Below are 27499 nucleotides of genomic sequence, written 5' to 3' on the forward strand. Positions count from 1 at the left end.
TGCTCGAAGGCCCGACTTACGCCTTTTAATGAGCGGGTCCGAGTTCGGCCTGGCCCGCAGCCTCAAGCCCTGGCCCGGCCCAGGCCCGCGGCTTCAAGCCCGGGTCCGGCCCGGGCCCGCACTTTCAATCCCGAGCCTAGCCCGGGCCCGCCGGAAAACGCTTCGGAAGGCCCGGGCCGGGCCCGTGCAGTGCTCTAGTGTAAATTCTCGACACCCACTGGCTTTCGACTGAATTCCACTGTCAACACTGGAACGATGTCGTGAGTTAATGCCTTAAGTGGCCCATAAACCGCTCCGAGTTCGTAGACGAGAGATTGGCTTTTTCCTCCCCTTCACTACCTTTACTACATGCGCTATCTCCTCCTCGCCACTTATTTCTTCATAAAACACGTGAACAATGTCAGTACTAAGCGCCCAGCCTATCAAGATGTCGCGCTTTTCGGCCACGCACATTTATCTTCATTTGGGCAGTCGAAAACGCACAAAACAAAGTGAAATCAGTTGATCGCGCCCGATAGCTATGCGACGCCAGCTTAGCGTCTGCATTCTGGTATTGCATCACATCAATAGTATACGTAGCTTCGCCTTAACAACTTTCGCGCCTTAGCGAGGTTCGGCATCAAGGTACCTTAGTCAGTGGCACCGAAACATCGGAATAATTACCACAGAGTGAAGAAATTTCGACAAAGAAACAGAAGCAAAAAAAAAGGCGGCGGGTCATCATTATTGTACGATACTCTATGGATAACAGGGTACCGTCTCAAGGAGCCACGTTGGTTGTCAGCACGACGAAACACGGAGTCGGCTTGACCGAAATCCGCCATATGCAGCTCGCTATCAGTCAACTTAAACTTCAGCGAGACTTCGAATACGAAATAATAGTTGACAAAGCTCCTAGAAAGATGCCCCTTCATTCCAAGTTTTATCGTCCGCCTTGATAATGTCGATGACGGGCTTCCAAACTGCTCAAAGGCATTAGATTGGTTGGTTTATGGGGGTGTGACGTCCAAAGCGACTCCAGCTATGATAGACTCCGCAGCTCCGGATAATTTCGACCATCTGGGGTTCTCTAACGTGCTATGACAACGCACAATACACGGGCATCTAAACATTTCACTTCCGCCGAAATGCGACCGCCGCGGCCGCCATCGAATCGGCGTCTCTCGGATCGGCAGCCGAGCATTGTGCAAGTTGCCCGTGATGTAAATATCTGGACACGCGAATGGTGAGTATAAGTTTATTGCCTTTTATACATTCTTAATCTAGAAGTGTTGATTCAGTGTGAGAGAATACCTTGGGTGGTTCACGGCTTAAACCATTCGAGCCACTAAGTTTTCCAGTGCGGCATTTTATGGTGGTGATTTCTGCAAGATGTTTTCTTCACTCGACTTTCAGCAATTCTTTGCGAATGCAACATTTGAGGGGATGAGGAGGAATTTGAAAAAAAAAGAGAGAGAGAAAAAAAAAAAACTCGGGCTCTAGGCTATACACGCCATGCAAGTAAGTTGAACCTCTGCTTGTCTATTTTCGCCAGTTTTAAATGATCGACCTCTAAACCTAAAAGGGGCCGTATTATATATTTCGCACAATGCTTACACGCAACGACAGAAAACGTATTTCAGATGACCAAACGTTTATTCATCCTATGTATTCTATCACTCTGATCTTGAAAATAAACCCATTGCTACTTAAAAAAAGAATAACAGAACTCTTATTCATAGTTTATGAACATGTCGCAAGAAGTCAGCTAACGTTCTGACGGACGTGTACTGTGACGCCGACGCTGGCAAAGTGCGAATGCCCCGTGCCCTGCCTCAGCCATAAGCGAAACCCGAGAGGCTGCAATCTGTTTCAGCAAAATCCCGCACGTCCCTCTTATCTTGAGTTACGGCTCGCTCGATGTGGTCCGCCCCCAGTGTTTCCGCTCGCGAGAAAGTACTCTATGGTCAGCAGAAGATGCAAAACTGAGGAGGCCATGACACCGAGTAGTCAAGAAACATCGCTCACGTTCCACAGGCTATTGCTGCTGTCATGGGTGATACAGTGGTCTTCTTGCACGCCATCTTGCTTTCACAGCACCGGGTACTCTGGACAGGCGACCTACACGTGTTCTGGCCTTCGGTCTTCAGCCGATCTCGTGGAAAATTTCAAGCCTAACCGAAGTGCCACCGAAGGAGGCCGGCTAAAGCTTCTTCTTGAAAACAGCGTGTTGGACAGCGTGCCTCAAGGCATCTTCGCGGGTCTGGGCGTCTCGACTTTGCAGCTGGACAACGTCGAACTGACCGGCACCTGGAGTTCAACGGAGCCGACTCCTCTGCGCGGACTGGAGGCCACCTTGAAGAAAGTGGTGTTCAGCCACAACAGCACCGTTCCCCGTAACTGGGTTTTGTTCCTGGACGGCATGACGGAGCTCGTCGAGATGGTTTTCTTCGACATGAGTGGTCTGAGGTTCACGTCCACTTCCCAAGAAGGCCTGCCCAGAACGCTGCGCAAGTTGCACCTGGTCCGATCGAGCATCGCAAGCGCGGACGACTACTGGCTGTCGTCCCTTGTTGACCTGGAGACGCTATCGCTGCGCCACGTGAACCTTACGGCATTCGCGAGAACAGTGCTGCCAACGGTGGCCGCCAAGCTGGAGACGCTGCTGCTGGAGTTAGGCGCCTGCGAAGGCTCTCTTCTGTTATTTATATTTATCTTTTGGTTCGAATGTGTTAGCGTGGCGACCGCGTACACTAAATTGTGTCAAATTTTGGCTCTGATCAAACGGTACGCCTTCTGAACATACTTATGCGAACTGGAAGAAGCAGGTGTGTTGGAATCGGAGCCTTTTCGGAGAGATGCGAAGGTCGCGGGATCGAATCCCGTCTGCGGCGGCCTCATTTCGATGGAAGTGATATGCTGGAGGCCCGTGTACTTAGGTTTAGGTGCAAATAAAGAACCTCACGCAGTCAAAATTTCCGGAGCCTTCCACTACGGTGTCCCTCATAATGATATCGTGGTTTTGAGACGTAAAGCCCCAACAATTATTATTACTAGTATATGTTTCGGAGAGATAAGTTCTCGCAAGTGGGAGTTATGTAGACGGCTTGCATTGGCGCCATATTATCCGCAGTGTTGGGGAACAGGTACTGTGACAAGCTAAATGCATGCGTGACGTTATGCGAAAGTTATCGTCTAGACGGCTTGTGCTACCTCAATTTAACCGCCGTGTTGGAGGACCAGCACAGTGATAAACTACCTGCTTGACATTATGTGCTAGCAATATATACGTCATAGCGCAGACGTGACAAGTCCTGTTATGTGTACGACGGAGCGAGGCTATAGCGCCACGGATGCCTTCACACCTCTTTCCTGGAGCTCTTGTTCCGAACTTGAAGACTTCTCTTACGGTAGTCGCTGCAAGGCTGTATCCACACAAGTTGACCAGCACGCTGCATAGTTTTGGCGGTGTTTCAAAGAAGGCGCTGCTTAGTTCATAAATCTTGTTCTGATCTTTTTTTTCTAAATTGTAATCGGTTTATTTACTAAACGTTTTTCAATTTTGTGGCTCATTGGTCACATTTCAAATGTTCTTTGAATGCTGTGTTCGCCTAAAGGCAATGTTCGCCTAAAGGCAACATGATATAGTTGAGGCGACTCAGCTAAAGTGCCACATACTGTCAATGTGCCGCAGTACTCCAACAACGCAACGTTCTTACGGATTGAAAAGCGGCATCAAAACTTTCAGTATAACGACTGGTATGCGCAACTCCTCCATATCCTGTGTCACATCGCTAAGGAAGAGGCCTCTAAAAATAAAGTTGGCTCTGATGCAATTGTTGCGCCAATGTGACACCAACTGAACGCGGTGGAAACAAAAGTACGTCCATTAATTAGTCCTAACTTGTCGCATTTCAATCCATGAGGACTGTACACATACCAGAGACATGGCACTCAAAGGAGTGCCGATTATTTAATTTAGTTTTTTTTGTTTCTTTGTGTTGTTTTTAGGGACTGCTCGCTAACAAGCTTTCCTTCGGGCCTTGCTAAAGGACTCCCATCACTAAAATACGTCGGCCTACAAAAAAATCAAATCGTCCAACTTGGCAGTGATGAAGTCAGCCCTCTGATCAACAAAGGCGTTGTCCTTCAGCTTAGAGGTAAGTCGCCAGCTTGTGTTTTCTCTGCACGCAAATTATTCACTGCTTTCACTTCTATTCCTTTCTGGATGTTCATTATTGTACATTTCTTTTTTTCGTTTCAAAGCAACACGTGTACTAGACGTGACGTTTGTTATTGATTGTCATCACTTTTCTGATAGCAACTGGCTTATGGAATTGCTATCTTTCGTGATTTTGAGGTATTTATTCAAATCGAATGGACGAGGTGCGTGCATAATGGGGGAAATAAGCACTGGAAATAGTTTTACTTTGACGACAAAGTAATTACAAACCCACTCTGCGGACAAGGAAGGAAGGAACATAAAAAGGGAGAAGGCAGGGAGGTTAACCAGACAGCAGTCCGGTTGGCTACCCTACGCCGGGGGAAAGGGAAGGGGAGTGGAAAGATGGGAGAGACAAAGAGAGAGAGGGGGAGCGAGAAAAAAAAAGGAAATGATCAATAAATGAGCTGACACGTATGAGGCGGTGGCACTGTACAACAGTCATAGGCGTTCACAAAGGCCCGTAGTTCTTAAGAAGCACAAAAGTGCTTTAACGGCCTTGTGGGCCGCCGAGCGATGGGGACGGTGCTCCAGCAGCATCTGCACGGAGAGCGGTCGATCGTCCAATCGTCGCATCGCGTCAGAAAGAGTTCGTCGTTCAGAGGCAAATCGAGGGCAGCGGCATAGCAGATGATCAATGTCTTCCTCAGTACTGCAGACCTCGCATGCTGCACTGTCGGTCACTCCAATTAATGTTGTGTATGCCTTCGTGAAGGCAACTCCTAACCAAAGCCGACATAGAAGCGAAGCTTCACGTCGACGAAATCCCGGATGGAGGTCGGAGTTCCAGCGAAGGGTTTATTTGGTGGAGTCTTGTACGTCTTATACTTGGCATGTTCCACTCCGCCAAACAGAGACTACGTGCCAGGTGACGAAGCTGCCTTGCAGCGTCTGTCCTAGAAAGAGGAATCGAAACCGTGGTCTCTTCTTGATGGGATGTGCGCATGCGAGCAGCATTGTCTGCGGAAACATTGCCACTGATCCCGCAATGACCAGGTAGCCACTGAAAGTCAACCTCGTGGCCTTTTTCTTTGACACGGTGATGAATCTTCAGAATTTCGTACGTAAGCTGTTCGTGGCATCCGCGTCGGAGAGCTGACTGCAGGCACTGTAACGCCGGTTTCGAGTCAGAGAAAACAGCCCATTTGTTCGGTCTCTCCGAATCAATGTACTCTAGTGCACAACGTAGAGCCGTAAGTTCTGCCGCCGTAGATGTAGTCACATGGGATATTTTGAGTTTTAGGGTGATTTCTCGTGCTGGTATGACCACCGCACCACCGGAACTGGACGTGGTTGACCCATCGATGTAGATGTGCACGTGGTTACTGTAGGTTTCATGGAAGAAAAGTAGGCTCAATTGTTTTAGTGCTGGGGCGGGTAAAGCCGATTTCTTCTGTAGTCCTGGAATTGTTAGGCGTACTTGTGGAAAGTACAAGCACCACGGAGGAAACACCCGTTTCTCAGCAGGCGCACACCCTGATGTAAACGGTGCGCGATGGGCATGGACAGTTGCACTAAATGTCGTGCGGGGCCTTTCAGTAGCGAGGCTTGCCAGGTGGTGGGAAGGGTTCCTGGCATATTGCTTGAGGTAAGTGCGCACGGTCTCAACGGTGATGTGTGTCGTGATTGGGTAGTCCTGGGCAATGGCGATGGTTTCAGCTGTTGAAGAGCAGCGTGGTAAACCAAGGCATATCCTAAGAGCCTGAGCTTGAATGCTTTGTATCGTACGAAGGTTAGTTTTGCAGGTATTGGATATTGCAGGTAGGCTGTATCGCAGGAACCCAATAAACAATACCCGGTACAGCTGTAGCATAGAATGTATGGACACTCCCCAAGTTTTCCCTGCGAGGAACCTGAACAAGTGACAGATAGCAGTCAGCCGCTTTTTCACATAGTTTACGTGAGGGGTCCAAGACAGGTCTCTGTCGATTATGACTCCCAAGAACATGTGACTCCTGCTGGGTGATACACATTGGCCGTTGATTGATATGCCGTAAGCGGACATTGGCTTTCTGGTGAATGCCACGACTGCGCGCTTTTCACTTGCGATCACGAGTCCTTGATTACGCAGGTAGCGCGATGTCACTGTGGCTGCCTTCTGAAGTCGAGCGCGAAGTTGAAGCCGCGTCGCAGCTGACGTCCATATACAGATGTCGTCAGCATAAATGGAAAGTCGTACGCTGCTTGGCTGGTTGTCGACTAGTCTAATGAGCGTCAGGTTGAACAATGTCGGGCTTAGCACTCCGCCTTGAGGGACTCCTCGGCTTCCGTAATAATCGGTTGCTTGAAGCTTGTGTTTGAGGGAGACAGCCTTCCGTCACACGTAAAAGTTGGCCACGTTCTGCGGACAAAATATTTTGAAAGCCCATGAGGTGAAGGTGAAAATCTTTGTCCAATGCACAGAAGATGCGACCACGTGGTGGATGATATTTCAAATATTCGAGATCGGAACGTTTGACAAAATCTTTTAGGGGCTACTTGCTCCTCTTCAAACACATGGTGGGAGAGTCGACTTGGGACAAGCTTAGAGGGGGACAGAGCGATAAAGTATATACCGAAGGATGGGAGGTTAATCGAACGACAAGTATTCAGTTTGCTACACTGCACTAGACTTAATCTACAGGCTCCCTTGAAGGATCCATGTGCAGTAACTCTACCGAATAAAAGGAATGATAAAGAATGATACATACATACATACATACATACATACATACATACATACATACATACATACATACATACATACATACATACATACATACATACATACATACATACAGTACGTACGTACGTACGTACGTACGTACGTACTTACAGACAGACAGACAGACAGACAGTACAGTACAGACAGACAGACAGACAGACAGACAGACAGACAGATAGATAGATAGATAGATAGATAGATAGATAGATAGATAGATAGATAGATAGATAGATAGATAGATAGATAGATAGATAGATAGATAGATAGATAGATAGATAGATAGATAGATAGATAGATAGATAGATAGATAGATAGATTCCGGAATTCCAAGATTAATTGCTTGAAAAGCAGCTGGTCGTCAGCTGCTTTCTGTGGACGGGTGCTATCTCTGGAAGCTGTAGCGAGGACAATTACGAGAGGACGTGTTCAATGGTTTCTTCGCTGCCACACTGGGCACAGGCAGCACCGTCAGCCCATTTTAGACGTGACAAAGTAACTTCGGGATATTTCGATCACAATCAATAGTAAGAAAAAGAAACCGTTTACATCTTCGCACATATTGTTCGGTGCCCTTGTTTTATTATGTTTTCTTTTGTATCCACGCAGGCAACCCTTTAAGCTGCGACTGTCACCTGCAGTTCTTGTTTGAAAACTCGAGACGACATTCCGTTTATGGACAATGTGACGCACCAACGGCCCTCAAGGGGCGAAGTCTCAGAGCACTCTCAGAGCGAGATCTAGCGCCTTGCGCCAGGCGGCAAGCTACTCAGTCGCTCTAGATCCACGGTGTACATACCCATTGAAATAAATAGCTATAATATGTCATCTTTACTGCATTATGAAATTGTTCTAAAAATGCTCGGAACATGTATACTTACTACACTTTGACTTAAGTTTCTTTTCGTTGACACGACGTAAATACGTCACGAGTGTAAACCCTGCAAGCCGCCGGGCTAGCTTGCGAGCCGTTGGTTAGCATTGTGGCTGGAATTTCACGCAACAAAGTGAAATAGGGCTAAGACAGTACAAAATTGGATACAGTCACTCCTTGGGGCTCAAGTGAACTAAACAAGTGTTAAGAGTTGTTTCTCACATTAATAGTTGCTCCCATCATCGTCAACGTTAATGCATCAAATTGGATTTAGCGCACCACATCAACACAACACCGCACAGTAAGAGTTCGGAGTTATGTATTCGAAGCTAGCTATTGTTTTAAATTTAGATGGTAAGGACGGGGTTCTGGCTCCTTGGAAATGGTATACGAGCGAATAACGTGTTGCCGTCAAGAGTCCGAACTGGCATTACATATGGGCAATGTGAAATACAAGTATATTAGTAGATTATTGATTTGCTTAGACATCATTGTTCAGATATATATAACGCCTGTTTCTTTTTGCGGCTTTATGCGTATACATCGATCGCACCTATATACAGAAGTGCCTAGGCGAACTCGTATGCAAACAGCTGCAAGGTGCCACAGCCTTTCTGGACCTCTACAAACACATTGCGCATGTGCCGGCAACACAGCCTTGTTACAGCTGGCTACTATGTTGCCTCGTGATGATGACAATGGAGGATTACGCGGAACGAGCAACAACTTTAGCACTTTTTCTAGCGCGTTGTGTTGGCATACTTGTTTCCTGCGATCCTGTTGTAGGGGTAATTGAATATACGAACAGCGCAACTGACAAGGACAAAGGAAGGTAACAACACACAGGGGGTTTTGTTTTAGAATGTAGTGCACGAGCCTGTGTAATACACGTTCCTGAACACAAATCGCAAATACTTCCGACCATTCCAGTCGAATAAAGAGGTTGTTGATACGTTTTTGAAGCCCGGAAATGTTGTATCTTTATCGTGTTGGGACAGCGGCGGCCACCAAATTTCCTAGAAATTGATGGGTGTCGCACAGCCTTGTGGTTTATTGACAAAGACCGATAAGTACTGCGTACAGAATTACGAATGGAAACACACTCACCCTCTTCCAGTGGTCGCGAGGGTTTCAAAGCTAAAGTAAAAGGAGATTGGGGGGGGGAGGGGGGGGGAGGTGGCGTTCAGGATATTGGAAGGTACCCCCTTCTTTATAATTCCAGGTATATTCATTTTACCTGTCTTATGCGTTCCAGCTGCTATTGTTGTTCTTGTTACCGGCGGACTTGTGGAGCTCTGGCATCTGACGTCACTACAAAAGCGATGACGCTGAGATGTGCAACGGAGAACACCTGCAGACGACGTCGTCGTAAAAACGTCGATGAGGGATTTCTATAGTTTCGTTGTGACGAGTGATTTGCATTGTTTTCTGTTGTATCTCTCTAGAGATTACGTGGCGGTTCACGTCAGTAACGTAGCCAGCAATTTTTTCGGGGGGGGGGGGGGGGGGGGGGGGGTTCAACTTGACTTTGTGTATGTCCGTGCGTGTATATGTCTGCATGCAAAATTGAAAAATTCCGGGGGGGGGAGGGTTGAACCCCCCCCCCTCCCCCCGGCTACGCCCCTGGTTGAAGTTATCCGACCGATCGACCGGAAAATTGTGCCTTCTCTCAGACTACATCTGAATCGACTTGTAGCGCAGGAAACACAGACACAAAATAAGACCTTTGTTGGTAGTTAGCGCTCGTATGTCGTCTCGTGTCTTATTTTGTGTCTGCGTTTGCTGCGCTACAAATCGTTTCAGATGTACCGCCAACAGGCCCAAATCGCCACAATTCTCAGACTACATTCTGATAACGACGATGTTGTCAATCCCGATATTGTATGTAAGCGGAGCTTTGAGTCGACGCATTTACGACAAATCGATTCTTGTCGTCGTCCACAAACCACGTGACGGAGCCGAGGACAACGGCAAAGAAGGGCGTCGATGCGTGAAAGATAACGAGCGAGAACTTTTTTTTTGTCTAAAAGCGCCGTAGCTTTAGCCCTGCTTTTCTCTCCGATGATGTCTGCCTTGATTCCTGCAACAATTAAGGCACAGAAACAACTAAACAGGCAGTGTAATGCACTATCTCAGTGCTCCGCCACTCACGTGCTGTAATAGATGCGAACAAATTGCTAAGAACGAGTGGGGTCCAGTTGGTTTTTGGTCGTCATAGTCTTTTCAGCTGAGAGTGGGAGCACGCTCTTTCTGGAATGTTGCGCGACAGTACAAAGGCTGACAGTCGCTGCCTCGGCAGTTTCATTTTTGGGGGTAACGCATATCTACAAGAGCCCAAGGGGATTACGGCAGCACTTGGGGAGCCTTCGTGGAATTGTGCGCCGAGTGAAAACTGTACGAGAATAATTACGACGGAGATAAATACAAAACACGAGAAAGGGGAGTTGCGTTCTTCGTCCTTGACGTTTCTGTTTATTTCTGTCGTCTAAGATTTCTTGTATAGTTTTCACACGGCTTGGTGCTAGGTGTAATATACATGCTCGCCTAGCGTTCATCATAATAAACAGCGATAAGACATACAGAAACAGGAGAAGAAGAATGCCGGTTCAAACCCGAATAATGTCGGCAATGATTGCATGGCGTGATAAGGTATACTTACCGATCTCTTTCAACTAAATGAGTGAATCCGTCTGTCACTTAGTAAAAAAAAAAAAAACTCAAAAGTACCCTTACGCATTTGCCTAAGACGACTGGAAGGAGAAAGCCATCTTCTTCTTTTTCTTCTCAGTGGATGTATTGAGCCTCCCCCGCCCCCTCCGAAAAGTTCTGCTCCTAACGTGGTTTGTCACTGCCTCCAAGATCGGAGGCATTGCAAGCTTTCTGCGCACCTCACCTCATTTTGCACTGCTTCCCTGATCGGCCAACCTTTGACCAAGCGACGATGGCATGTGGTAACAGTCATCATGTGGCATCATAGTGACGTCACATATTTTTACTGATTACTTCATACGGTGACGTCATCACGTAATGACGATTTTTTGCATCAATCGTGGTCAGGCCGACGGCCATTTTTCGCGTTTTATGAGGCACCCAGAGCTTTCGCCTTAATAAGGTTTTAGATTGACAAATCAATCGAAACAGTCAACCAATCAATCAGCCAATCAGCACGCGGCGCTGAACTTTACCTCCGGACAAATCAAACTTAAATGAAGGAAGCACACCCGGCAATATTCGGCGCAGCTTTAATCGAAATCGGACGTTCGCTCACTGAGCGCACTGGACCGCGCGCTTCGTCAGTGTAGTTAGCCACATCTATACCGTCCAGCAGCTGCTGTTTAGGCGGTGCCCTCGCACTTGAGCTGTTTGTACTGCAGGTTGGTGGCGTAGGTGCCCTTGACGTCGCGTGGACCGGCGCACGCGAAGTAGTGCCAAGAAGTCGGATAATCCAGGATGAAGGACACGTTGCAGTCGCAGTGGACCGGGTTGACTGCGTGGTAGAGAGAACGCGCGAGCATTAGAAACAGGAGGCAGACGAGATAAAATGAAAACAACAACGCGCTCTTTTTTTAGCATACCAAGAAGAAGAAGAAGAAGAATGAAGAGAGAGGAGGAGAGGTAGGCCTGGAGAGTGTCTCTGTAGCCTGCTACTCCTCGTATACTGGGCTAAGGGGCAAAGCGAGAGACAGAGGTAGACGGAGATGTGATGACAAGTAACTGTGGTATAGTACGCACGTTGAGAATAGAATATTTGCTTTGCCACTTACGTACATGTCCTTGATTTAATGCAAGCGTTCCTGTCGCTAAAGTCTTCATTGTTCTTCTATTTACTTCAATCTTATCCAAGTAACTAAAAGACCCCGCCACACTAATCGTCGCTTTTCGCTATACAACCCGTTCCTTCGACAATCTCCGCGGTAGATTTGTGAAATAATATAACGCGAAATAAAGCCTTACACATCAGGTCGACGACGGCCACCTTGTCTCTAATGGGCGCGAAGTCTTGTTCCCTGAGCGTCGTGATCAGGTTCTTGAACACGCTGACGTAGTTGAGGGCTGGCAGATTGTCGCCCAGTCCTTCGGGGGAAAGATGTCATCTTGTTCGTCCTGCGAGCAAGCGGAGTAGAGTGAAATTCCGCGAACGTCTTCGGTACAACAAAGCACGTATACGTCATCAGCGAGGCTTCAAACATTCAAGCCGACAGCAAAGGTGCATATTTTCAGAATTAACCGTTCCTTTATGTTCATAAGAGGTGTCTTGGCCTCGTAAGGAACTCTTGTAAATCATATCTCCGCAAGCCTGGTTGGCAAAGATTAGGCGAGCGACCTGTAGTTGGAAAATGGGCCCTCACGTCTCCAGCCCCGCAATCACGCGAGACAAACGCGAGAAAGCAAAGCCGGAGCCAAGAACACGTAAATCTTCACTGGGGAGCAAATAGTGAAATTAACAACATTAATAATAATTTGAGCACGTAAATATCATTACTACGTTTTGGGCGCTATTTGAATTGATATCTGCAAACCGGAATAGACGTGCAAATGATTTGCAAACGCGGCAAACATCGCCTAGTTAATTTGGGGCCGAGGCCGCAAGTTATTTTTTCTTTCGTGAGTATTATTTATTCGCCATTGACCGGCCATAGACTAATAATATATAACATTCAGATCGGCCGAAATGTTCTTGTTACGAACTATTCTAGCGTATGAGCGTTTTCACGAATACGCGTGTCTTGGTGTTTCAGACCACGTCGATCTAGAAAGGTTCTCGTCGTAGTCATATTGGCGCACGAGTAATGGTTGACCAGCGCTTAAGCTGGCGGGACAGTTAGAGCCAGATAAAACAAAAATAGTACACGTGGAAGCCGCTGTATTTCGGCACTTTCAGCGCTTGGTCATACATTATTAAGCAGTATTCAGGTCCACGCACGCACGCACGCACGCACGCACACGCACGCACGCACGCGCGCACACACACACACACACACACACACACACACACACACACACACACACACACCACACACACACACACACACACACACACACACACACACACACACACACACACACACACACACACACACACACACACACACACACACACACACACACACACACACACACACAAGGCATTATACAAATTTTCATCATCTCTTGCTCTGCGCACTTCGCCTGCCGTCGTCGTATGTAATGCCATCCTCTGTTCTTTGCTGCGCTCATAACCGAAATAACTACGCTTTGTTCGCTTCATCAAATCACGACGCATGGATCAGGGGCATCCATATACTCACGGCAAGTCCAGAGTTCTAAAGCGAGGTGCCGGCGAAGGCAGCCAGTTCCTGTTGAAGCTTGCGAGGTCCGTGCCGCGGAATATGAGGTGCTCCAGGTTGACGAGGTCGCTGATCCATCCGCCCTCGATGGACTCGAAGGTGGCGTCAGCGATGAACAGCGTCCTCAGACTCTTGGGAAGGTGGTTGAAGTCGCGCGTCAGTCGCAGGCGCGCGTAGTGCACGATCTCTAGTTCTTCCAGACGTCGCAGACCGGACAGCAGCGACCAGGACGACGGCATGGTTCCCAGGCTGAAGGTGAGCTTGCGCAGGGTGTCTTCAAGACCGGCGAAAGGGTTTTCGGCCTCGCTCGGGTCGAGACGTCCCATTTCGACCGACCTCAGCTCCAGACCGTGACGTTGAGTCCCGCGAAGGCTGACGGGGGCAGCGCGGAAAGACGCGACTCGTGTAAAGAGAACCACGTCGGCTTCGGGGACGGCTCGCGCGGAACGTGCTCGGCGAAGTCGCTGGCAGTCCGAAACTGGCGACACGTGTAACGTCGGTAGTAGTGGGCTTCGAAGACTTCGCACGAAGGGACGGCTAGCGCTACGACCGCCGATAAAGACAAGACGGCCACTCGAAGAAAGCCGTGCGACATGGTCACTCCTCGAGATGCGCCTGTCTTTGTGGGAAAGCTTGCTCGAAAGATGGAGGTGACCAGGCCAGACAACAAATAATCTTGGGAAATTCTTTCACTCCACTGTTAACTAATCCGCGTAACTTTCCACTTTATGCCTCTGGAATGATCCCACGTGCCGTCTCGGTGTGTCAAACGACTTGTGTCGCCCTCGGATAAGGCACATGGAGCTTTTTATATAGAAGGCCTAAGACGGGCGCAAACAACGCAACCTCAGCCGAAGCTGGTGGCGTGTTCGTGTTTTTAGGCATGTCTGGCGACTATCTTGGGGTCAGCCGCGGTGCTCTGCTGTTTATTTTGTGAGATCTCATAGCCCCCCTACGCCTCTCCCCCCCCCCCCCCCCCCCCCCACTTGTTTTTTCTCATCACTAGCTGTCGCAGGCGATTATTTCGTGCAAGTGGAGGCATTTATCGCGGACGAACTGGAGGAAGCACCGGAAAAACCGCCGGTGGAAGAAAAGTAAGTATCCTCGTGTCACCCAATCGGACACGACTTATCTCGCTAGACGATCTCGAGAAGTGGACAACGCGGCCCGAGGTATACAACCAAACAAGGACACATGTTTATTGATGAACGTAGGGTCCACTTTCCGGACGAACGTGGCTTATCGGCCTATTTGTGCGCACTCCAGTTTGTCCCCGGCATCGCTTGAAAGAGTGCGCAGTGCCATTTACCAAAAGGGCGTTGTCCATCTCACGGACCTTGCATCCCAATGATCCCAATGATACTGCGGCTGCAGAGGTGAAGCTACGTTAGATGACTTCCTTGCCCAAATTTTTGGCCGCGTCTTCATGCATTTTTGTTTTGTTTTGTTTTGTTTTCCGCCTGCGGGTTAAGTGGCGCTGTGGACGCAAGGTAATATTAATCTTGAGATTACAGAATACAAGATGATATTTTACGACAGTTAGCCCGCGAGTGAGACAGATCTCTCCGGCATAGAAAAGTGGACATGAGTCGCATCTCTAGGTTTCACTCTCACAGTGTCTTACCTGCATGCACTGAGACCGGTATTTCTTATTTAATTATATCGTGATCTTTGCCGAAGCCCGCTAGTACTTCTTATAAAGCAGACTGCAACGGGAATTTCGTAAGTAACTATAATATAAATATTCATGAGAACTAACAGACAAATAATGCCAAAGAAAGTATAGGAGGTGTTATTTGTAATAATTGGGATATAAATGTGAAGAAAGTAAAGTGGACGAAAAGATAACTTGCCGCCGGCAGGGACCGAATTATCGGCGGCCACTTATCTTTTGGTCCACCTTACGTTCTCCACATTTATATCCCAATTATTACAAATAACATCTCCTATACTTTTCTTGGCATTATTTGTGTGTTAGTTCTCAATAATATTGTGTCTAACAAAGAAAAACGAGCCCTTAAAAGCCATCTTCTTTCCTTCATATAATATAAATAGTTTGTTATTGCCTTTCTGCATATTTTACGACACAGAATAAAGAGCTTTTATACTTTCATTTAATATAGCTGGGTTATCACCAGTCTCGCTATATAAAACAGTAAGCGATTACACTTGAGTGCACTTCCTTCAACGTTTAACTGACTGCAGGAATCACTTACTGCTCTAAAAAATAAGCTGAGCAAGCACCGAAAAGTATTTAGTTACTTCGACCTAACATTCCTCCCAGGCTTAATTAATGTTGAACAAGTGCAATAAATAGAATGAACTGCCCCGGCTATTTCGCTGCGTCATTTATTTCGAGAATGCGCAGCGCTCGCTCGTGCCAAAACAGATCTGGCTCATCGAAAGCATGGACTTCCCCGCAACACGTTGAGCGAGATCCCGTAGCCGTCCGGCAGAAAACAACGGCTCCGGGCGGCCCTCGTCGCTGTGCTTAAATTTAATCGTATCGTGACCGTGAAGAGCGCCTTTGATTCAACACTTCTTACCGTGCGTATGATACTTCCTTAGAACTATCGGCTTACACCCACTCTGCGGAATTGGACGAGAATCGGGGATAATATGAGTTAAACACAAGGGAGCATCATGACAGGACACTGTCCCACACTTTGCGCTGTTTCTGCGGCAATGTTCATGTGCCGACTAGCCCGCATAAGAACCGTTGTGCATTACCAGCGAGTTTTTCCTTATGCTTGTTTAAAAAGTATGTTTAATTAGAAAGACGTTATATAAATAGAAAAAAAGGGGAGGTGATGTGGTTCTCTAAGTCAGATGTACCTTGAGAAGAGAAGAAACAATATATGGAAAATAATTTGGTCGAGAGAATAATAAAGTTTTGATTCTGAAATTTGGAGCTTAAATCTCATTGAGTCTACTAAAAAAAAAACCTTGTATGCCAGCACAATACTTCCCCGTCGCTGTGCCCAAGAGTCAATGTATCCAGGGATAGTAAACTTAGAGGAGTTAAATCTAACCGAACCCAGTAACACGGAGCAGTGTATCTAGGGTTCGTTTCCTAAGCTCAGTAAATCGTCGACAAGAAGCGAGAAAAGTTCAGTCACCCCATCTTCCTCACAATAAGATCGAAGATGCCCTTTCGTACAACGATCTCTACTTCCTCTCCTTTCGTCAACATTCCTTCGTGCAGCGCAACTGAGGTGTCCTCGCTCGAAGGACAGTTAGTGCACTGCCCTCTGCAAAATTTTCCTCTTTAATAAAGCATCTGTTTCTCAAGTCAGTCAGTCAAATAACTTTATTGACAGGTCCTGCGAAGTTTGTGGGACGAGCAAAAGGTCCGAACTAGGCGACGGCCAAGAGTTCTTGAGTCCCGGCGGCTTCCTCGGCCCGCTGGAAAGCCCAATGTTGATCTTCACGGGCAGAGTTGTGTAACAGAGTCAATACCAGCGCGCGCGTAGGCGATTGCAAGAGGCTGCATCCCCAGTGTTGCTCGTTATCTCTCGACATTCCAATTTCCCACAGTATGTGTTCAAGGGTGGCTATATAGAACCACAGTTCCTGCATTTATCTGTCTTGCATATGTCTGGGTAAATTAGGTGTGAGATCACCGGGTTCACATAATCTCTGGTCTGTAACCGCCGCCACTCGACAGACTGCTTTTTTTTTTGCTCAGCTTCTGGTGAGGTGGAGGGAAAATGAACCTCTGGAATTTGAGGTATTGTGCGATAATATTCTCTCTCGAGTGGCTTCTGGATGTTCGAAAGCAGCTTTTATTGCATATACGCTACAGAACTGGCTGACTTTCATAAGAAGCTTCTACCTAACATCTTTTTTTTTTACTTATACGTACCTACGCAGACAGTTCGAATAAGAATGAATAACAAACTGCATCAGTTCATAGGTCGTGTGACCATTTATTGGACTAGAAAGGTGTAAAAACAGTAATAACAGTAAAAACAAAAGGAACAACAACAATAACAACAAAGGTGAAATGACGAGCAACAACGATCAACTTAAAAAAAAAAGAATATTCACAGGCCGGCAGGGCGGTTCAAGCGGAGCCATGCTCGCACTGAAGCTGCTCTTCGGTAAGGTGCGTGATGTAGCTGTCGGCCACATCTCCGGGCGTGGCGCAGAGGAAATAGTGCCAGCGTGTCGGGTAGTCCAGGATGAAGCCCAGCTTGCAGTCGCAGTGCACAGGGTTGACTGCAGGCGCGCGCCAAAATACGAAGTATAAGCCGAGGCAAACTCACAGGCAATGCAGAGATGGTCCGTTACGCAAAAGTAATAAGTACAGCGTGCACCAGGACATGGTATAAACTAACGTAGACAGCGCCTTTTATATGACTTTCTGTTGCGTTTTGGTCTTCGTTCGAATAGCCTACGATACGTGGAGCGTTTTTTGCTTTGTTCTATGGCGCTTTTATTATGTTCTAGCCGAACGTAATATCTTAATTACTATATATTATTATTAAGTTTTGTAAGGCGAATCCTTGCATCTCTTCGTTCAGACATATGTAGATTCTGTAAAAACGTCCTTATAGAAATGGGCGTCGGCAGGGGGGTGCAGAAAGGGCACTCCCCCCCTGCCCCTTAGCGAACTGCCACAAGTGTTCGCACCCTCTAAGAAAAAATTGTGCTGACGCCCATGCTTATTAAACATGCGATACGCTACTGGTTGCACAAGGGAGGCTCCAGTCTGGAGTCTATTTTTAAACAGCCTGGGATGCAATTTTGTAGCTATGTATCTCGCTTAGTTCTATGCCACTTTTATCATCCATCATCCGCTGTTGCGTCGCTTTCACCGTCGCCAAAATGACGAAACCAAATAGAATAGGCAAAAGCATCTCTAAGAAGTGGCGGTCTTGTCCGATCGTCAAATTGAAGGCCCTTAATTGTCCCGACCGATACAAATTTCATTGCCAAAACTATGACTCGAATCTAGGCTCATTTAGAAGCTGTTCCATCACTTCAAATATCGATATTCCTGCGAAACACTGTCTTGTTTAGACTTCCGCTGAAAGGTGTTATGGGGGAAAGCATGCAACAAGAGAGGGTCGCTATGAACGTCTTCAGTTATCCGGCCACACGCTCATTTCAATTGTTGCAGTCTAGGCGTGCGCATGGGGGGGGGGCTCCCACCCTAGTCATCTAAACGGGGGCGCCAATTCTTCCCCAAACATTTACTAAGTCGGACCTTTCATGCCTTTTTTTTTAATGCGCAGGGTTACGGCTACGCATGGTTTTTGAAGACAATGGCGACCAACGACACCAGATGTTGCATTCAAACAACTGTTTACTTTCCACCTTTACTGCCGGAAAGCAGGGGACCAACGGTAAGCCATTGTAAGAAGCACGTCGTCGCTTCGTTTGCATTTTTACATGCTTGTTTTCTTTCGGACTCGACCACTGGGGAAGGGGCGCTGCGGTGACCCCCCTCCTCCCTCCCCCCAAATGGTTAAACCTGCACACGCCTATGGTTGCAGTCAACCTCACTCCCAGCTACCTATCACCGTATATGCCTCGAACGTGATGACGCAGGCCGATCTTGAATGACCTCAAACTGAACCGAGCCATCCACAATGGTACTCACACATTAAGTCCACGAAGACCGGCTTGTCCTTGAGTGGAGCCAGGTCCTCTTCGTGCACACTGGTGATGAGGTTCCGCTCGAGGCTCACGTATTTGAGCTCGGGAAGGCCGTCGTCCAGATTGGCGGGGAACGAGATCAGCTTGTTTGTCCTGCCAACAACACAGCACAGGTTCGCTGAATATTAATCACGGGCATTTGCTGTGCACGCCTACATTCATATAACGCGCCAGTTTACCGGAAGTGACGAATGTCTGAGCTAACAACAGATTGTCCTCACGTCCGTTACAAACATTCGGTAGAGATCTCTATGATCGGACTGAAATTGAACGAAGGCAAACAACATCATACACCGTCGCAAATAGTCGGTTGAAGAGTACCAGGAAGACTCGCAGGAGGCGTGCCTGTGTGGTAGAACACCTGCTTGCCACGCAAACGGCCTGGGTTCTATTCTCACTCGGATCCAACATTTTTATTATTTATTTTATTTGCAGCTTTCTTGATTTTTCGGTCACGGACAAGGTGGTGATTTTTCGCTCACAACCAACGACGCCGACACCGACGCCGACGGCGGACTTTCTGCGAAACGAGCTCTTTAACGCTATCGCGTTAAAATGAAGGCAACAGCTAGCCCAACAAACGGGTATGTGCCACAGAAATCTGTGCGGCCTCTCAGAAAACTATCATCATCATAAACGCACATGTGCAACAGAAATTGGGTAAACCCACTACACATAACTTTTACTAAGAAGGAAGAAGGCAACAGTTAGCCCAACAAATGGCGTGTTCGTTACCACGTTCACACCGATATCACGTGATAATTTGTGGTTATAGAAAGTGATGGCTATATTACCACCTCAAAGCTTAACAAAGAGTGTTTAACAAACAGCAGTGATACAACATATCGGAGCATTTTAAGCGAAGGCTTCTTTGTAAACCTGTGTGTAAGAGTGGTATGGTCGAGATACAATAAAGATATACTACCACCTCGAAGCTTAACAAAGAGTGCTTAATAAAGAGCAGTGATACAACACATCTGAAAGACTCGCAAAACATAGAAATGCGTTAGCCTGACGAAAGGAACGCCACCAGCTTCGCTGTTTCATCTGTGTCCGCGAAGCGGAGATGGTTGAATTTTTTTAACACTGTCAAATACCGGTACTTACTGGCAAAAGCTAGCTCGAGTTGAGCGATGAGCTCTCTGAAAGCGTGGTGTACCCCCTACGAAGCACTCATGATGGCCAGCGCAAACAAGACACAGGACTAGAAGGACGTAGACGACACAGACGCTTCTAGTCCTGTGTCTTGTTTGCGCTGGCCACACGAGTATATTCGAACTCGCCCAATTTACCACCCTACGAAGTCCCTACATACACTTGAATAGTAAAAAAAGAGCACCACGGTGCACTCACGGGAGGTCGAGAGTCGTGAAGTGAGGGGCTGGGTTGGGCAACCACGACCTGGTGAAGTTGTACAAGTCGGTCTGGCGCACAACCAGATGCTTAAGGCCATCCAAGTGAACCAGCCAGTCGTCGTCGATCTTCTCAATTGTAGCATCGGCGATGTAAAGAGTTTCCAGACTCTTGGGAAGGTTGTTGAAGTCGTTGCTGAGGTGCATGTCCTTGTAGTGGATGAGCTTCAACTCTTCCAAGTGCTCCAGGTGAGCGAGGATGGACCACGAGGTCGGCAGAGTGCCCAGACTGAACATGACCTTGCGAAGGGATTGCTCGAGGCCGTGGAACGGGTTTTCCTCTCCATCCGCCGGCTCCAAATGCTCGACGATGACACGCCTGAGCTCCAGAACCGATACGTTGAGGTCCTTGAAGGCACCTCCAGGAATCTTGGGAACTTGACTGTCCCATAGGCTGAACCAAGTCGGCTTTTCGGAGTGGCTGTCATGGAGGATCTGCTGGAAGTCTTCGACGGAGTGGAAGTTCCGGCAGGTGAAGTAGCGGTAGTGAAGGCCCTCGTATACCTTGCAGGAGGGTGGCGCCGGTACTGCGGACGAATCGCACAGAGCTACGAGCAGGGACAGCAGGAGGCCATACGGTAAAACTCTCGAACACATCGCTCGCGGTGGTTTCACGCACACTCTGTTTTACGTTCTCTACCATTTGCGCCTTCTTATATAGGATGCCTCTAGAAACACTGCGAAGACCTTGGCCTTGCCCTTGAAACGAGTGGCGTGTTCGTACACGGAGTGTCTGATTGCTTTATTTCTCCTTGTCTTTTTCTTTCTTTCTTTCTTTCTTTCTTTCTTTCTTTCTTTCTTTCTTTCTTTCTTTCTTTCTTTCTTTCTTTCTTTCTTTCTTTCTTTCTTTCTTTCTTTCTTTCTTTCTTTCTTTCTTTCTTTCTTTCTTTCTTTCTTTTCTTTCTTTCTTTCTTTCTTTCTTTCTTTCTTTCTTTCTTTCTTTCTTTCTTTCTTTCTTTCTTTCTTTCTTTGATGAGCCGAAGCACTTCGCTTGTAAGGTCACCGCGTAATTGACATGCCGTTGAAAATTGTGGTGCCCAGCCGTGGCGTATCACAAGCCGCCTGCGTGCCTGACACTGCTCGAAGAGCTTCGCAAGTTTCGCGAGCCGATAGTGGTGTCTCATTTTCGTAACGCCCAGCAGTCTGCTCTTTATCCGCAAACTGGAGATAGCAAAGCACAGACGCTACGTCAACTTCCGTAAGCTAGCAGAGATTCCTTATAAAGACCGCACGCCGCAGTACGGGCTGGGCTCGAGGGAAAATGTACGTAAAGGCGCTGAAGCCCTCACTTTTGCGCCCCTTTAGTCGGAATGGCCGCTTCCCAAGGACTCGCCATTCTCAGAAGAGCGCGGTTCTCTTCTCGCTCGATATCGGAAAACGGAACGGTCAGATTTCTCTCTACGCGACGCGAAGCAGGCTTCCGATAAGGAAAGCTTGCTTCCATGTAATGCTATCTTCAGTTATATCTACAAGGCGACTCACTTTCAGTGCTACTGGTAATGTATACTGCAACAGACGCGGAGAAAAAAAAAATATGTGCGATGAGTGCCGAAGAAAGCTGCGTCAGATGAGTGTATAACGCTGGAGCAGTAAAATAAGCACAGTGTCATTTGTGTGTTGTTTGTTTGCGCTCGGTTTGGTTGTTGTTGGTTATATATTGTCTGTGCTCCTCTCTCGTAACGGCACGTAATTCTCGCGTTATAAATCGCGATAAATAGGACACGTGCAAGTTTCTCTCAGTGTTACGCACACGTTTGTTTACTGACATATTGCCAAATAGTAACTTAGTTATATCTAAATCATGGATTATCATTCCAAAAGTATCAAGCTTTCCTGCAGCCAGTTCGTATATTGATAGTATACTGTGGTTTAGCATAGCTTTATTCATACCATCGAGGTCCTAACCGAGAACACTTATCTGCCGAGACTCTTACGCAAACGCGTCGCCCCTCGGGATCGCAGAAAGCAGCACCAATTCATGCGCCACGGTTAGCCGTATCTCTCCAATATAGGCGAGCGCTTCGAACAGGGTGTAACAAGCACACGCGAAAACTTACATGTGAGTGATAAATTGACAATTTGGGCTATAACATTTGCAGGATATCTACTTCCATCTGTGCGCATGCGCAGGGTCCTCCTGACCCTTTTGCTGCCGCATGAGCTTGAAAAGTATGTCGATGCTTACGATTGAGAAGAAGAGGAGTAAGACAGAAACACGCCAGGAGGAGATTCTTAGTGATTATTTATTCCTTTGTTTGTTGAGGACCGAAATGTAGGAAGGCAGCGCAACATGCCGCCGGCTTTTCCACAACGTGAAATTTTCAAATGAATGAAGGATGACGATTAGGTGAAGTGAAACATTCTAGCGATAGCCAACGGTACCCTGCTTTTATAAACAAGAGTACAATGGCAACCTATCAGCATAACAGCGTATAGCGTTGATGACGAGCTCTAACTTGCGCTACTGGCAATGTCCAGCTGCACACCATCTTCCGAACCTTGACGTCATTACGCATGTGGTAGATGAAAATTATATATGTAGACCACTCTACGTATATGGATGTCCGTGTTTGTGTTTGTCTGTGCGCTTCTATATCATGCGCACACCAAAAAAACTGAAAATAATTCTGGGGGAGAAGGTTAAGCCCATCAACACCGCTTCCCCCCCTCCCTCCCTTTCTGGTTAGACCTATTGATCTAGAGGAATATCTCGCATCGGTATTCGACAACTATTTGACTTTTTCAGAATTTCATGTCGTTGTTGTTGAACTCGGCTTCAAGAATCCCTTTTCACAACCCACTCCGTATTAGAGAATGCTTCCAGTGATTCTTACTTTTTAAATGCGAAGCATTTCTTAGCGAACCTTTCGCACTTTGAGCGTTTCTATCTATCTATCTATCTATCTATCTATCTATCTATCTATCTATCTATCTATCTATCTATCTATCTATCTATCTATCTATCTATCTATCTATCTATCTATCTATCTATCTATCTATCTATCTATCTATCTATCTATCCGCCTACGTCCGCGCGCTCTTATGATCGCCTCCTTAACTTGGTGCATGGGAGAGTAAGAGGATTTCACGAATATGAGTGGCGGGTATTGACATGAATAACGTGAAAATGATGTCGCGTAAGTCGTCAAACCCTTTCCTCCAGACACGTGCGGCACATACCCGTTTACGACGGGCCGCGGTCTACGGGTATGCGCCACAGGTGATTGACAGTTTATATCTACCCAGGAAACGGCGAGAACAGACATGGGAAATTTAAATGCGAGAGCGTTAAGAAAAAGCTACATCGGCATGTTGACCCGACGAATGCAAAGAATAAAAATTAAGATCTCAGCAGGAATCGAACCCAATCATTCTACGTGCCAGTCAGGTATTCTACCACAGGGCCAGGCCAGGTCTAGAAACAGCTTTGGAAAAACAGCCTATGCAGGCGTAATTTCGGTGCAACGTCAATTGTGGTTGTGGTGCTGGCTATCTAATTTTACAAGAAAGCAATGAACACTACATATGTACTCCTACGATACTGGCGTCATATCAGATTAACCTCTGTGGTTCCAGTGTTGGCTCCGCTTTTATAGCACTCTAATAAACATTACATTTGTATTCCTATGATTCAGCAAGCTATATTGAAGCACTGCTCGACCCCGGAGGAATACGTTAGCGAAATTTACGTATGATATTCACATGGCTGCACCATAACATGCACTTAGTTTCGATAATACTGACGTAGGTGCTCCAACATGAGAGCTGACATTACGTCGCACCATTAGTTACCCTTTAAACGCCAGTGTTGTCGACGTGCCTGGTAAGCCCACGATGTGCAAACAGCTACTACACTTACAAAAACACGTCGATCCACCTCGTAACACTTGGTTAAAAGCCATAAAGTACAGCATAGACGTACTCGCTGACTGCTTCGCATGAAACCGATTCCCACAACCCTTGGGATCTGCCGAATTTTTTGAACAACAGATCTTAGACTTCACCTGTGAAACAACACGATGCCGTCAGAGCAGACTTGGCAGTAATGGAAATACAGTAATGAAATTAAAGCAATTAATTTACTATTTGCTGTAATGAGTAATGTGATGAATTACTTTATGGGCTAGTAACTTAGCAATCAATGAAGTTGCTCAAGCGAGTAATTTCTAGAAAATTGCTGATTGCTTTTCCCATTACTTTTGGTCAAATTACAGCATGTCCGCTTCCTTAATGGCATAAGAATTGACCGGAAAAGGCAATGAAAGTCACAAAGAGAAGTTAATCTGAGTGCAAAAGCTTCAATCGTGTGAACTTGAACACAGACCTCCGAGATTTCGATGTACATGTGTTGTAAATAAAGTGTACAAGAGTAGTGCATATATGATGAACTTTTGTTAAACTAATATCAAAGCAATTTAATTACTTTTCAAAATGAATCATAATGTAACGTCATTACTTTCGGCAAGTTGTAATTTGTAATGTGGCTCAATTACATTCTTAAAAATTTAGAAAAGAAATCAGTAATGTAAATTAATTACCTTTTAGAAGAAATTTGCTTGATAGTTTGAGCGAGGATGAGAAAAAAATTCGGCAGATCCCACGTACCGTGAGAATCGAAGGTATGCGGAGCACGCGGCGGGAAGGTGACTGTGGCATAAGTTTTTATTGATCAAAACGTTGCGAAATGCTGCTGAAGATATGTACAAGCATTATATACACATGTATGTTGAAGAGTCGCATATGTGTTATATAACCAGTTGTTCACAGTTGCGTAACGATGACAACTGCAACATGGATATTACCAAAGCTAGCAGCGGTAAGCTGATATGTAGCGCTTATACTTGTCCGTTATGCCGGAGAATACAGGCACGTTTCACGAACCCGTGTGTACGTGTGGAAGGGATTCTTCACAGTTCTTGAACAAGGTCATCATCACCGTGATCAATGAGCACCAGCTGCTGGACAGAAGTTGTTATCAGATCCGTTCGTAATCGCGGAGACGAGGGGTCTATAGTGAAGTAGGAGGTATAGTACAGCTGCTGGAAATTGTGGATGCCTCTTACGAAGAAATTATTTATAATGCCTCCTGTGCTGGACGTGGGAACGAGCTCTTGCGATGCCCTGTCCACACCGAAAACGTCTTTCATGTAAGAACCCGGCGCTGTTGGGTTTTGATAAATCAATCCTGAAGTCACCGGTAATGATGAGGGGCATGGTCCTCTCAGCAGTTATGTAGGAAGCACTGACCTCGTTTTTTGCGTAATCGATGAGGCACGTTGATAAGAAACGCTGGATGGACTCCTTTTGCGCTCTAGGGCTCAAGTAGACGGCGGCGAGTGTAATGTCTTTGTTATTGTGTCTGATATGCGCAACGCAGGTGTCGTCGATTCAGTTGCTTGTCTGCGTGTGTTCGGTGTCTGGCGGACGGCAAAGTGTGATGCGACCTACGTTGAAGTTAAGATCGCTTATGCGAGAGTTCACAACAACTTACAGGTCTAACCCAGACCATCGGCATAGGCGTCTGCGGGAAATAGACTCTCACATGACCTTTCGACTCCCGGCTAAAATAAAGAGACGCCACGCCAGTCTGCTGCACCGGATTCGACTAGGCGTCGCCTTTACTCGACGCTACGCGCACCTTATCGGCCGTGCGGACAGCCCGAACTGTGAGCGCTAGCGCCAAGTAGATGAAACTTTAACCCATATATTGTGCGACTGCCCTCTGTGCGTGTCCAAACGGAAGACGCTGGCTTCAACGTTGGCCGGCATCGGTGTGAACGCACTAAGTGAAACTAATCTATTGTCCGCAATGTCCGACCATGACGGCATCAACGACTGCTACAAGGTCATTTATAGATTTTCTCAAGAGTACAGGACTTGACAATAGACTTTAAGAGGACCACTGTGCTACGTGGTTATCGTACATACGCATTACCTCTTCCTGTCCCCATCATCATCTTCATTACTCTTTTCCCCCTTCCCCTTTTCCCCTGTGCAGAGTAGCAGGCTAGAGTGCTCAAGCTCAGGCCGACCTCTCTGCCTTCTAATAAATTCGCTCTATCTTTCTTTTACGTTGAAGTTGAGCATCGCCGTGTTCTCATATATAACCACGCCTCGGCACCTGCAAAGAAGCCGCTTGCTGTGGACGACACATTGGAATCGTGTAATTGCTGTGGGCTCATCACTGCATGTTTCAGAAAGTGCTAACACGCCAGTTTTTGTGAGCGGCTCTCGATTAACCTGACGTCATCCTCGGTCAGCTGAGGCCATCGCCCAGCCTCGTAAGAAATGAAGAGACGACTGCGACGTTTTGGCGGACCGTGAGCATTGCATCAATGAACTGGAATGTCGAGAGGCCACGTGCCAGCTGTTCGTGTGCACGAGCTCAGACCGACAGGCACCTGGTGAACATTATTTATGTATTAATTTTTGTTCGTGTATATATTTTGACATTAATTTATTCATCAAAATAGATAATTTTGAATTGTTGCCAGAGCGCATATCCAACGCTACAATGACAACTGACGTTACACCACAGCTGTTGTACTCGGTGGGTGAGCATGATATGGATTCTCGCAATGCACGGGATTTGCCGGAATTTTCAATGTGTATGTTCGCTGTTACTGCGTTAACTGAAACTGTGAATCATCTGTGGCGTATACCCGCACAACGTGAACTTTGGTACGCGGGTATGCGCCACAAGTGACTGAGGGAGGAAAGGGTTTCATGACAAACGGCGACAGACATTTTGCGTTATTTATGACACGACCAGTGAAGCGTGTTCGTCATACACTGATCCCCTGCTATGCCAATTTTGGTATATTACAACTTATGGAGACGACCAGGAGAGCGCCCAGACGTAGGCGGCTAGATGTATAGATAGATTCGTAGACAGACACGGCCAAAGTGCTTTAGGTTCGCTAAGAAATGCTTCGCATTTAAAACAATACTTGGTCTCACACAGCTGTGAGTAAACGTGCGTATATTCAAACAAGCCCGCGTAGACGGACCGCAAACACCTTTTGTAACAACAGCTTCGCTTCTGTGGTCAAATGAGTAGGGGTGTGCGAATAGTGAAATTTAGAACCGAATCGAATATGAATGGAATAGTGATAATAACTAATCGAATACGAATACGTATCGAATGCCATTTTTAAGACAGGCCTAGAATTCTACAACTTCTTATTTCAAGCAGATATCCACCAACTTTAACAAGGTAACATTACCGTTACATTTAAAGGGGTCATGAACCACCCCTTGGGCTGATTGAAAAAACACATCCTGCGGAAAGCTGACACGGCTATGAACTGCTCTGCCAAA

General features: G+C 46.8%; 3 protein-coding genes across 3 annotated transcripts; 1 reads left to right on the forward strand and 2 right to left on the reverse strand.

Moving 5' to 3' along the window:
- Positions 1-1796: 1796 nt before the first annotated feature.
- On the forward strand, positions 1797-7763 carry LOC119393877 (carboxypeptidase N subunit 2). Its single transcript, XM_037661062.2, has 3 exons — positions 1797-2652; positions 3991-4139; positions 7512-7763. Exons 1-3 carry the CDS (start codon positions 1943-1945, stop codon positions 7682-7684), a joined length of 1032 nt encoding a protein of 343 aa, XP_037516990.1. The 5' UTR covers positions 1797-1942; the 3' UTR covers positions 7685-7763.
- Positions 7764-11011: 3248 nt separating this feature from the next.
- LOC119392883 (uncharacterized) lies at positions 11012-13933 on the reverse strand. Its single transcript, XM_037659813.2, has 3 exons — positions 13065-13933; positions 11731-11880; positions 11012-11263 (listed from the first exon to the last, which is right to left on the reverse strand). The coding sequence occupies exons 1-2, from the start codon at positions 13427-13429 to the stop codon at positions 11760-11762; spliced, it is 486 nt and encodes a 161-aa protein (XP_037515741.1). The 5' UTR covers positions 13430-13933; the 3' UTR covers positions 11012-11263; positions 11731-11759.
- Positions 13934-17154: 3221 nt separating this feature from the next.
- On the reverse strand, positions 17155-20797 carry LOC119393878 (toll-like receptor 3). Its single transcript, XM_037661063.2, has 3 exons — positions 20121-20797; positions 18712-18860; positions 17155-17324 (listed from the first exon to the last, which is right to left on the reverse strand). Exons 1-3 carry the CDS (start codon positions 20774-20776, stop codon positions 17170-17172), a joined length of 960 nt encoding a protein of 319 aa, XP_037516991.1. The 5' UTR covers positions 20777-20797; the 3' UTR covers positions 17155-17169.
- Between the last annotated feature and the right edge of the window lie 6702 nt (positions 20798-27499).

The sequence above is a fragment of the Rhipicephalus sanguineus genome, chromosome 5, assembly GCF_013339695.2.
Source record: "Rhipicephalus sanguineus isolate Rsan-2018 chromosome 5, BIME_Rsan_1.4, whole genome shotgun sequence".
Classification (NCBI taxonomy): domain Eukaryota; kingdom Metazoa; phylum Arthropoda; class Arachnida; order Ixodida; family Ixodidae; genus Rhipicephalus; species Rhipicephalus sanguineus.

Excerpts from the sequence above, each read along its gene's own strand:
- LOC119392883 (XM_037659813.2), bottom strand. The coding sequence starts at position 13,429 with ATGGGACGTCTCGACCCGAGCGAGGCCGAAAACCCTTTCGCCGGTCTT. Across the intron at positions 11,881-13,064 it reads TTTAGAACTCTGGACTTGCC|GACGAACAAGATGACATCTT; the intron begins GTGAGTATATGG and ends GCTTGCTCGCAG.
- LOC119393878 (XM_037661063.2), bottom strand. The coding sequence starts at position 20,776 with ATGTGTTCGAGAGTTTTACCGTATGGCCTCCTGCTGTCCCTGCTCGTA. Across the intron at positions 18,861-20,120 it reads TTCACGACTCTCGACCTCCC|GACAAACAAGCTGATCTCGT; the intron begins GTGAGTGCACCG and ends TGTTGTTGGCAG. Across the intron at positions 17,325-18,711 it reads GGTCTTCGTGGACTTAATGT|TCAACCCTGTGCACTGCGAC; the intron begins GTGAGTACCATT and ends GCGCGCCTGCAG.
- LOC119393877 (XM_037661062.2), top strand. The coding sequence starts at position 1,943 with ATGGTCAGCAGAAGATGCAAAACTGAGGAGGCCATGACACCGAGTAGT. Across the intron at positions 2,653-3,990 it reads CTGGAGACGCTGCTGCTGGA|GGACTGCTCGCTAACAAGCT; the intron begins GTTAGGCGCCTG and ends TGTTGTTTTTAG. Across the intron at positions 4,140-7,511 it reads CGTTGTCCTTCAGCTTAGAG|GCAACCCTTTAAGCTGCGAC; the intron begins GTAAGTCGCCAG and ends GTATCCACGCAG.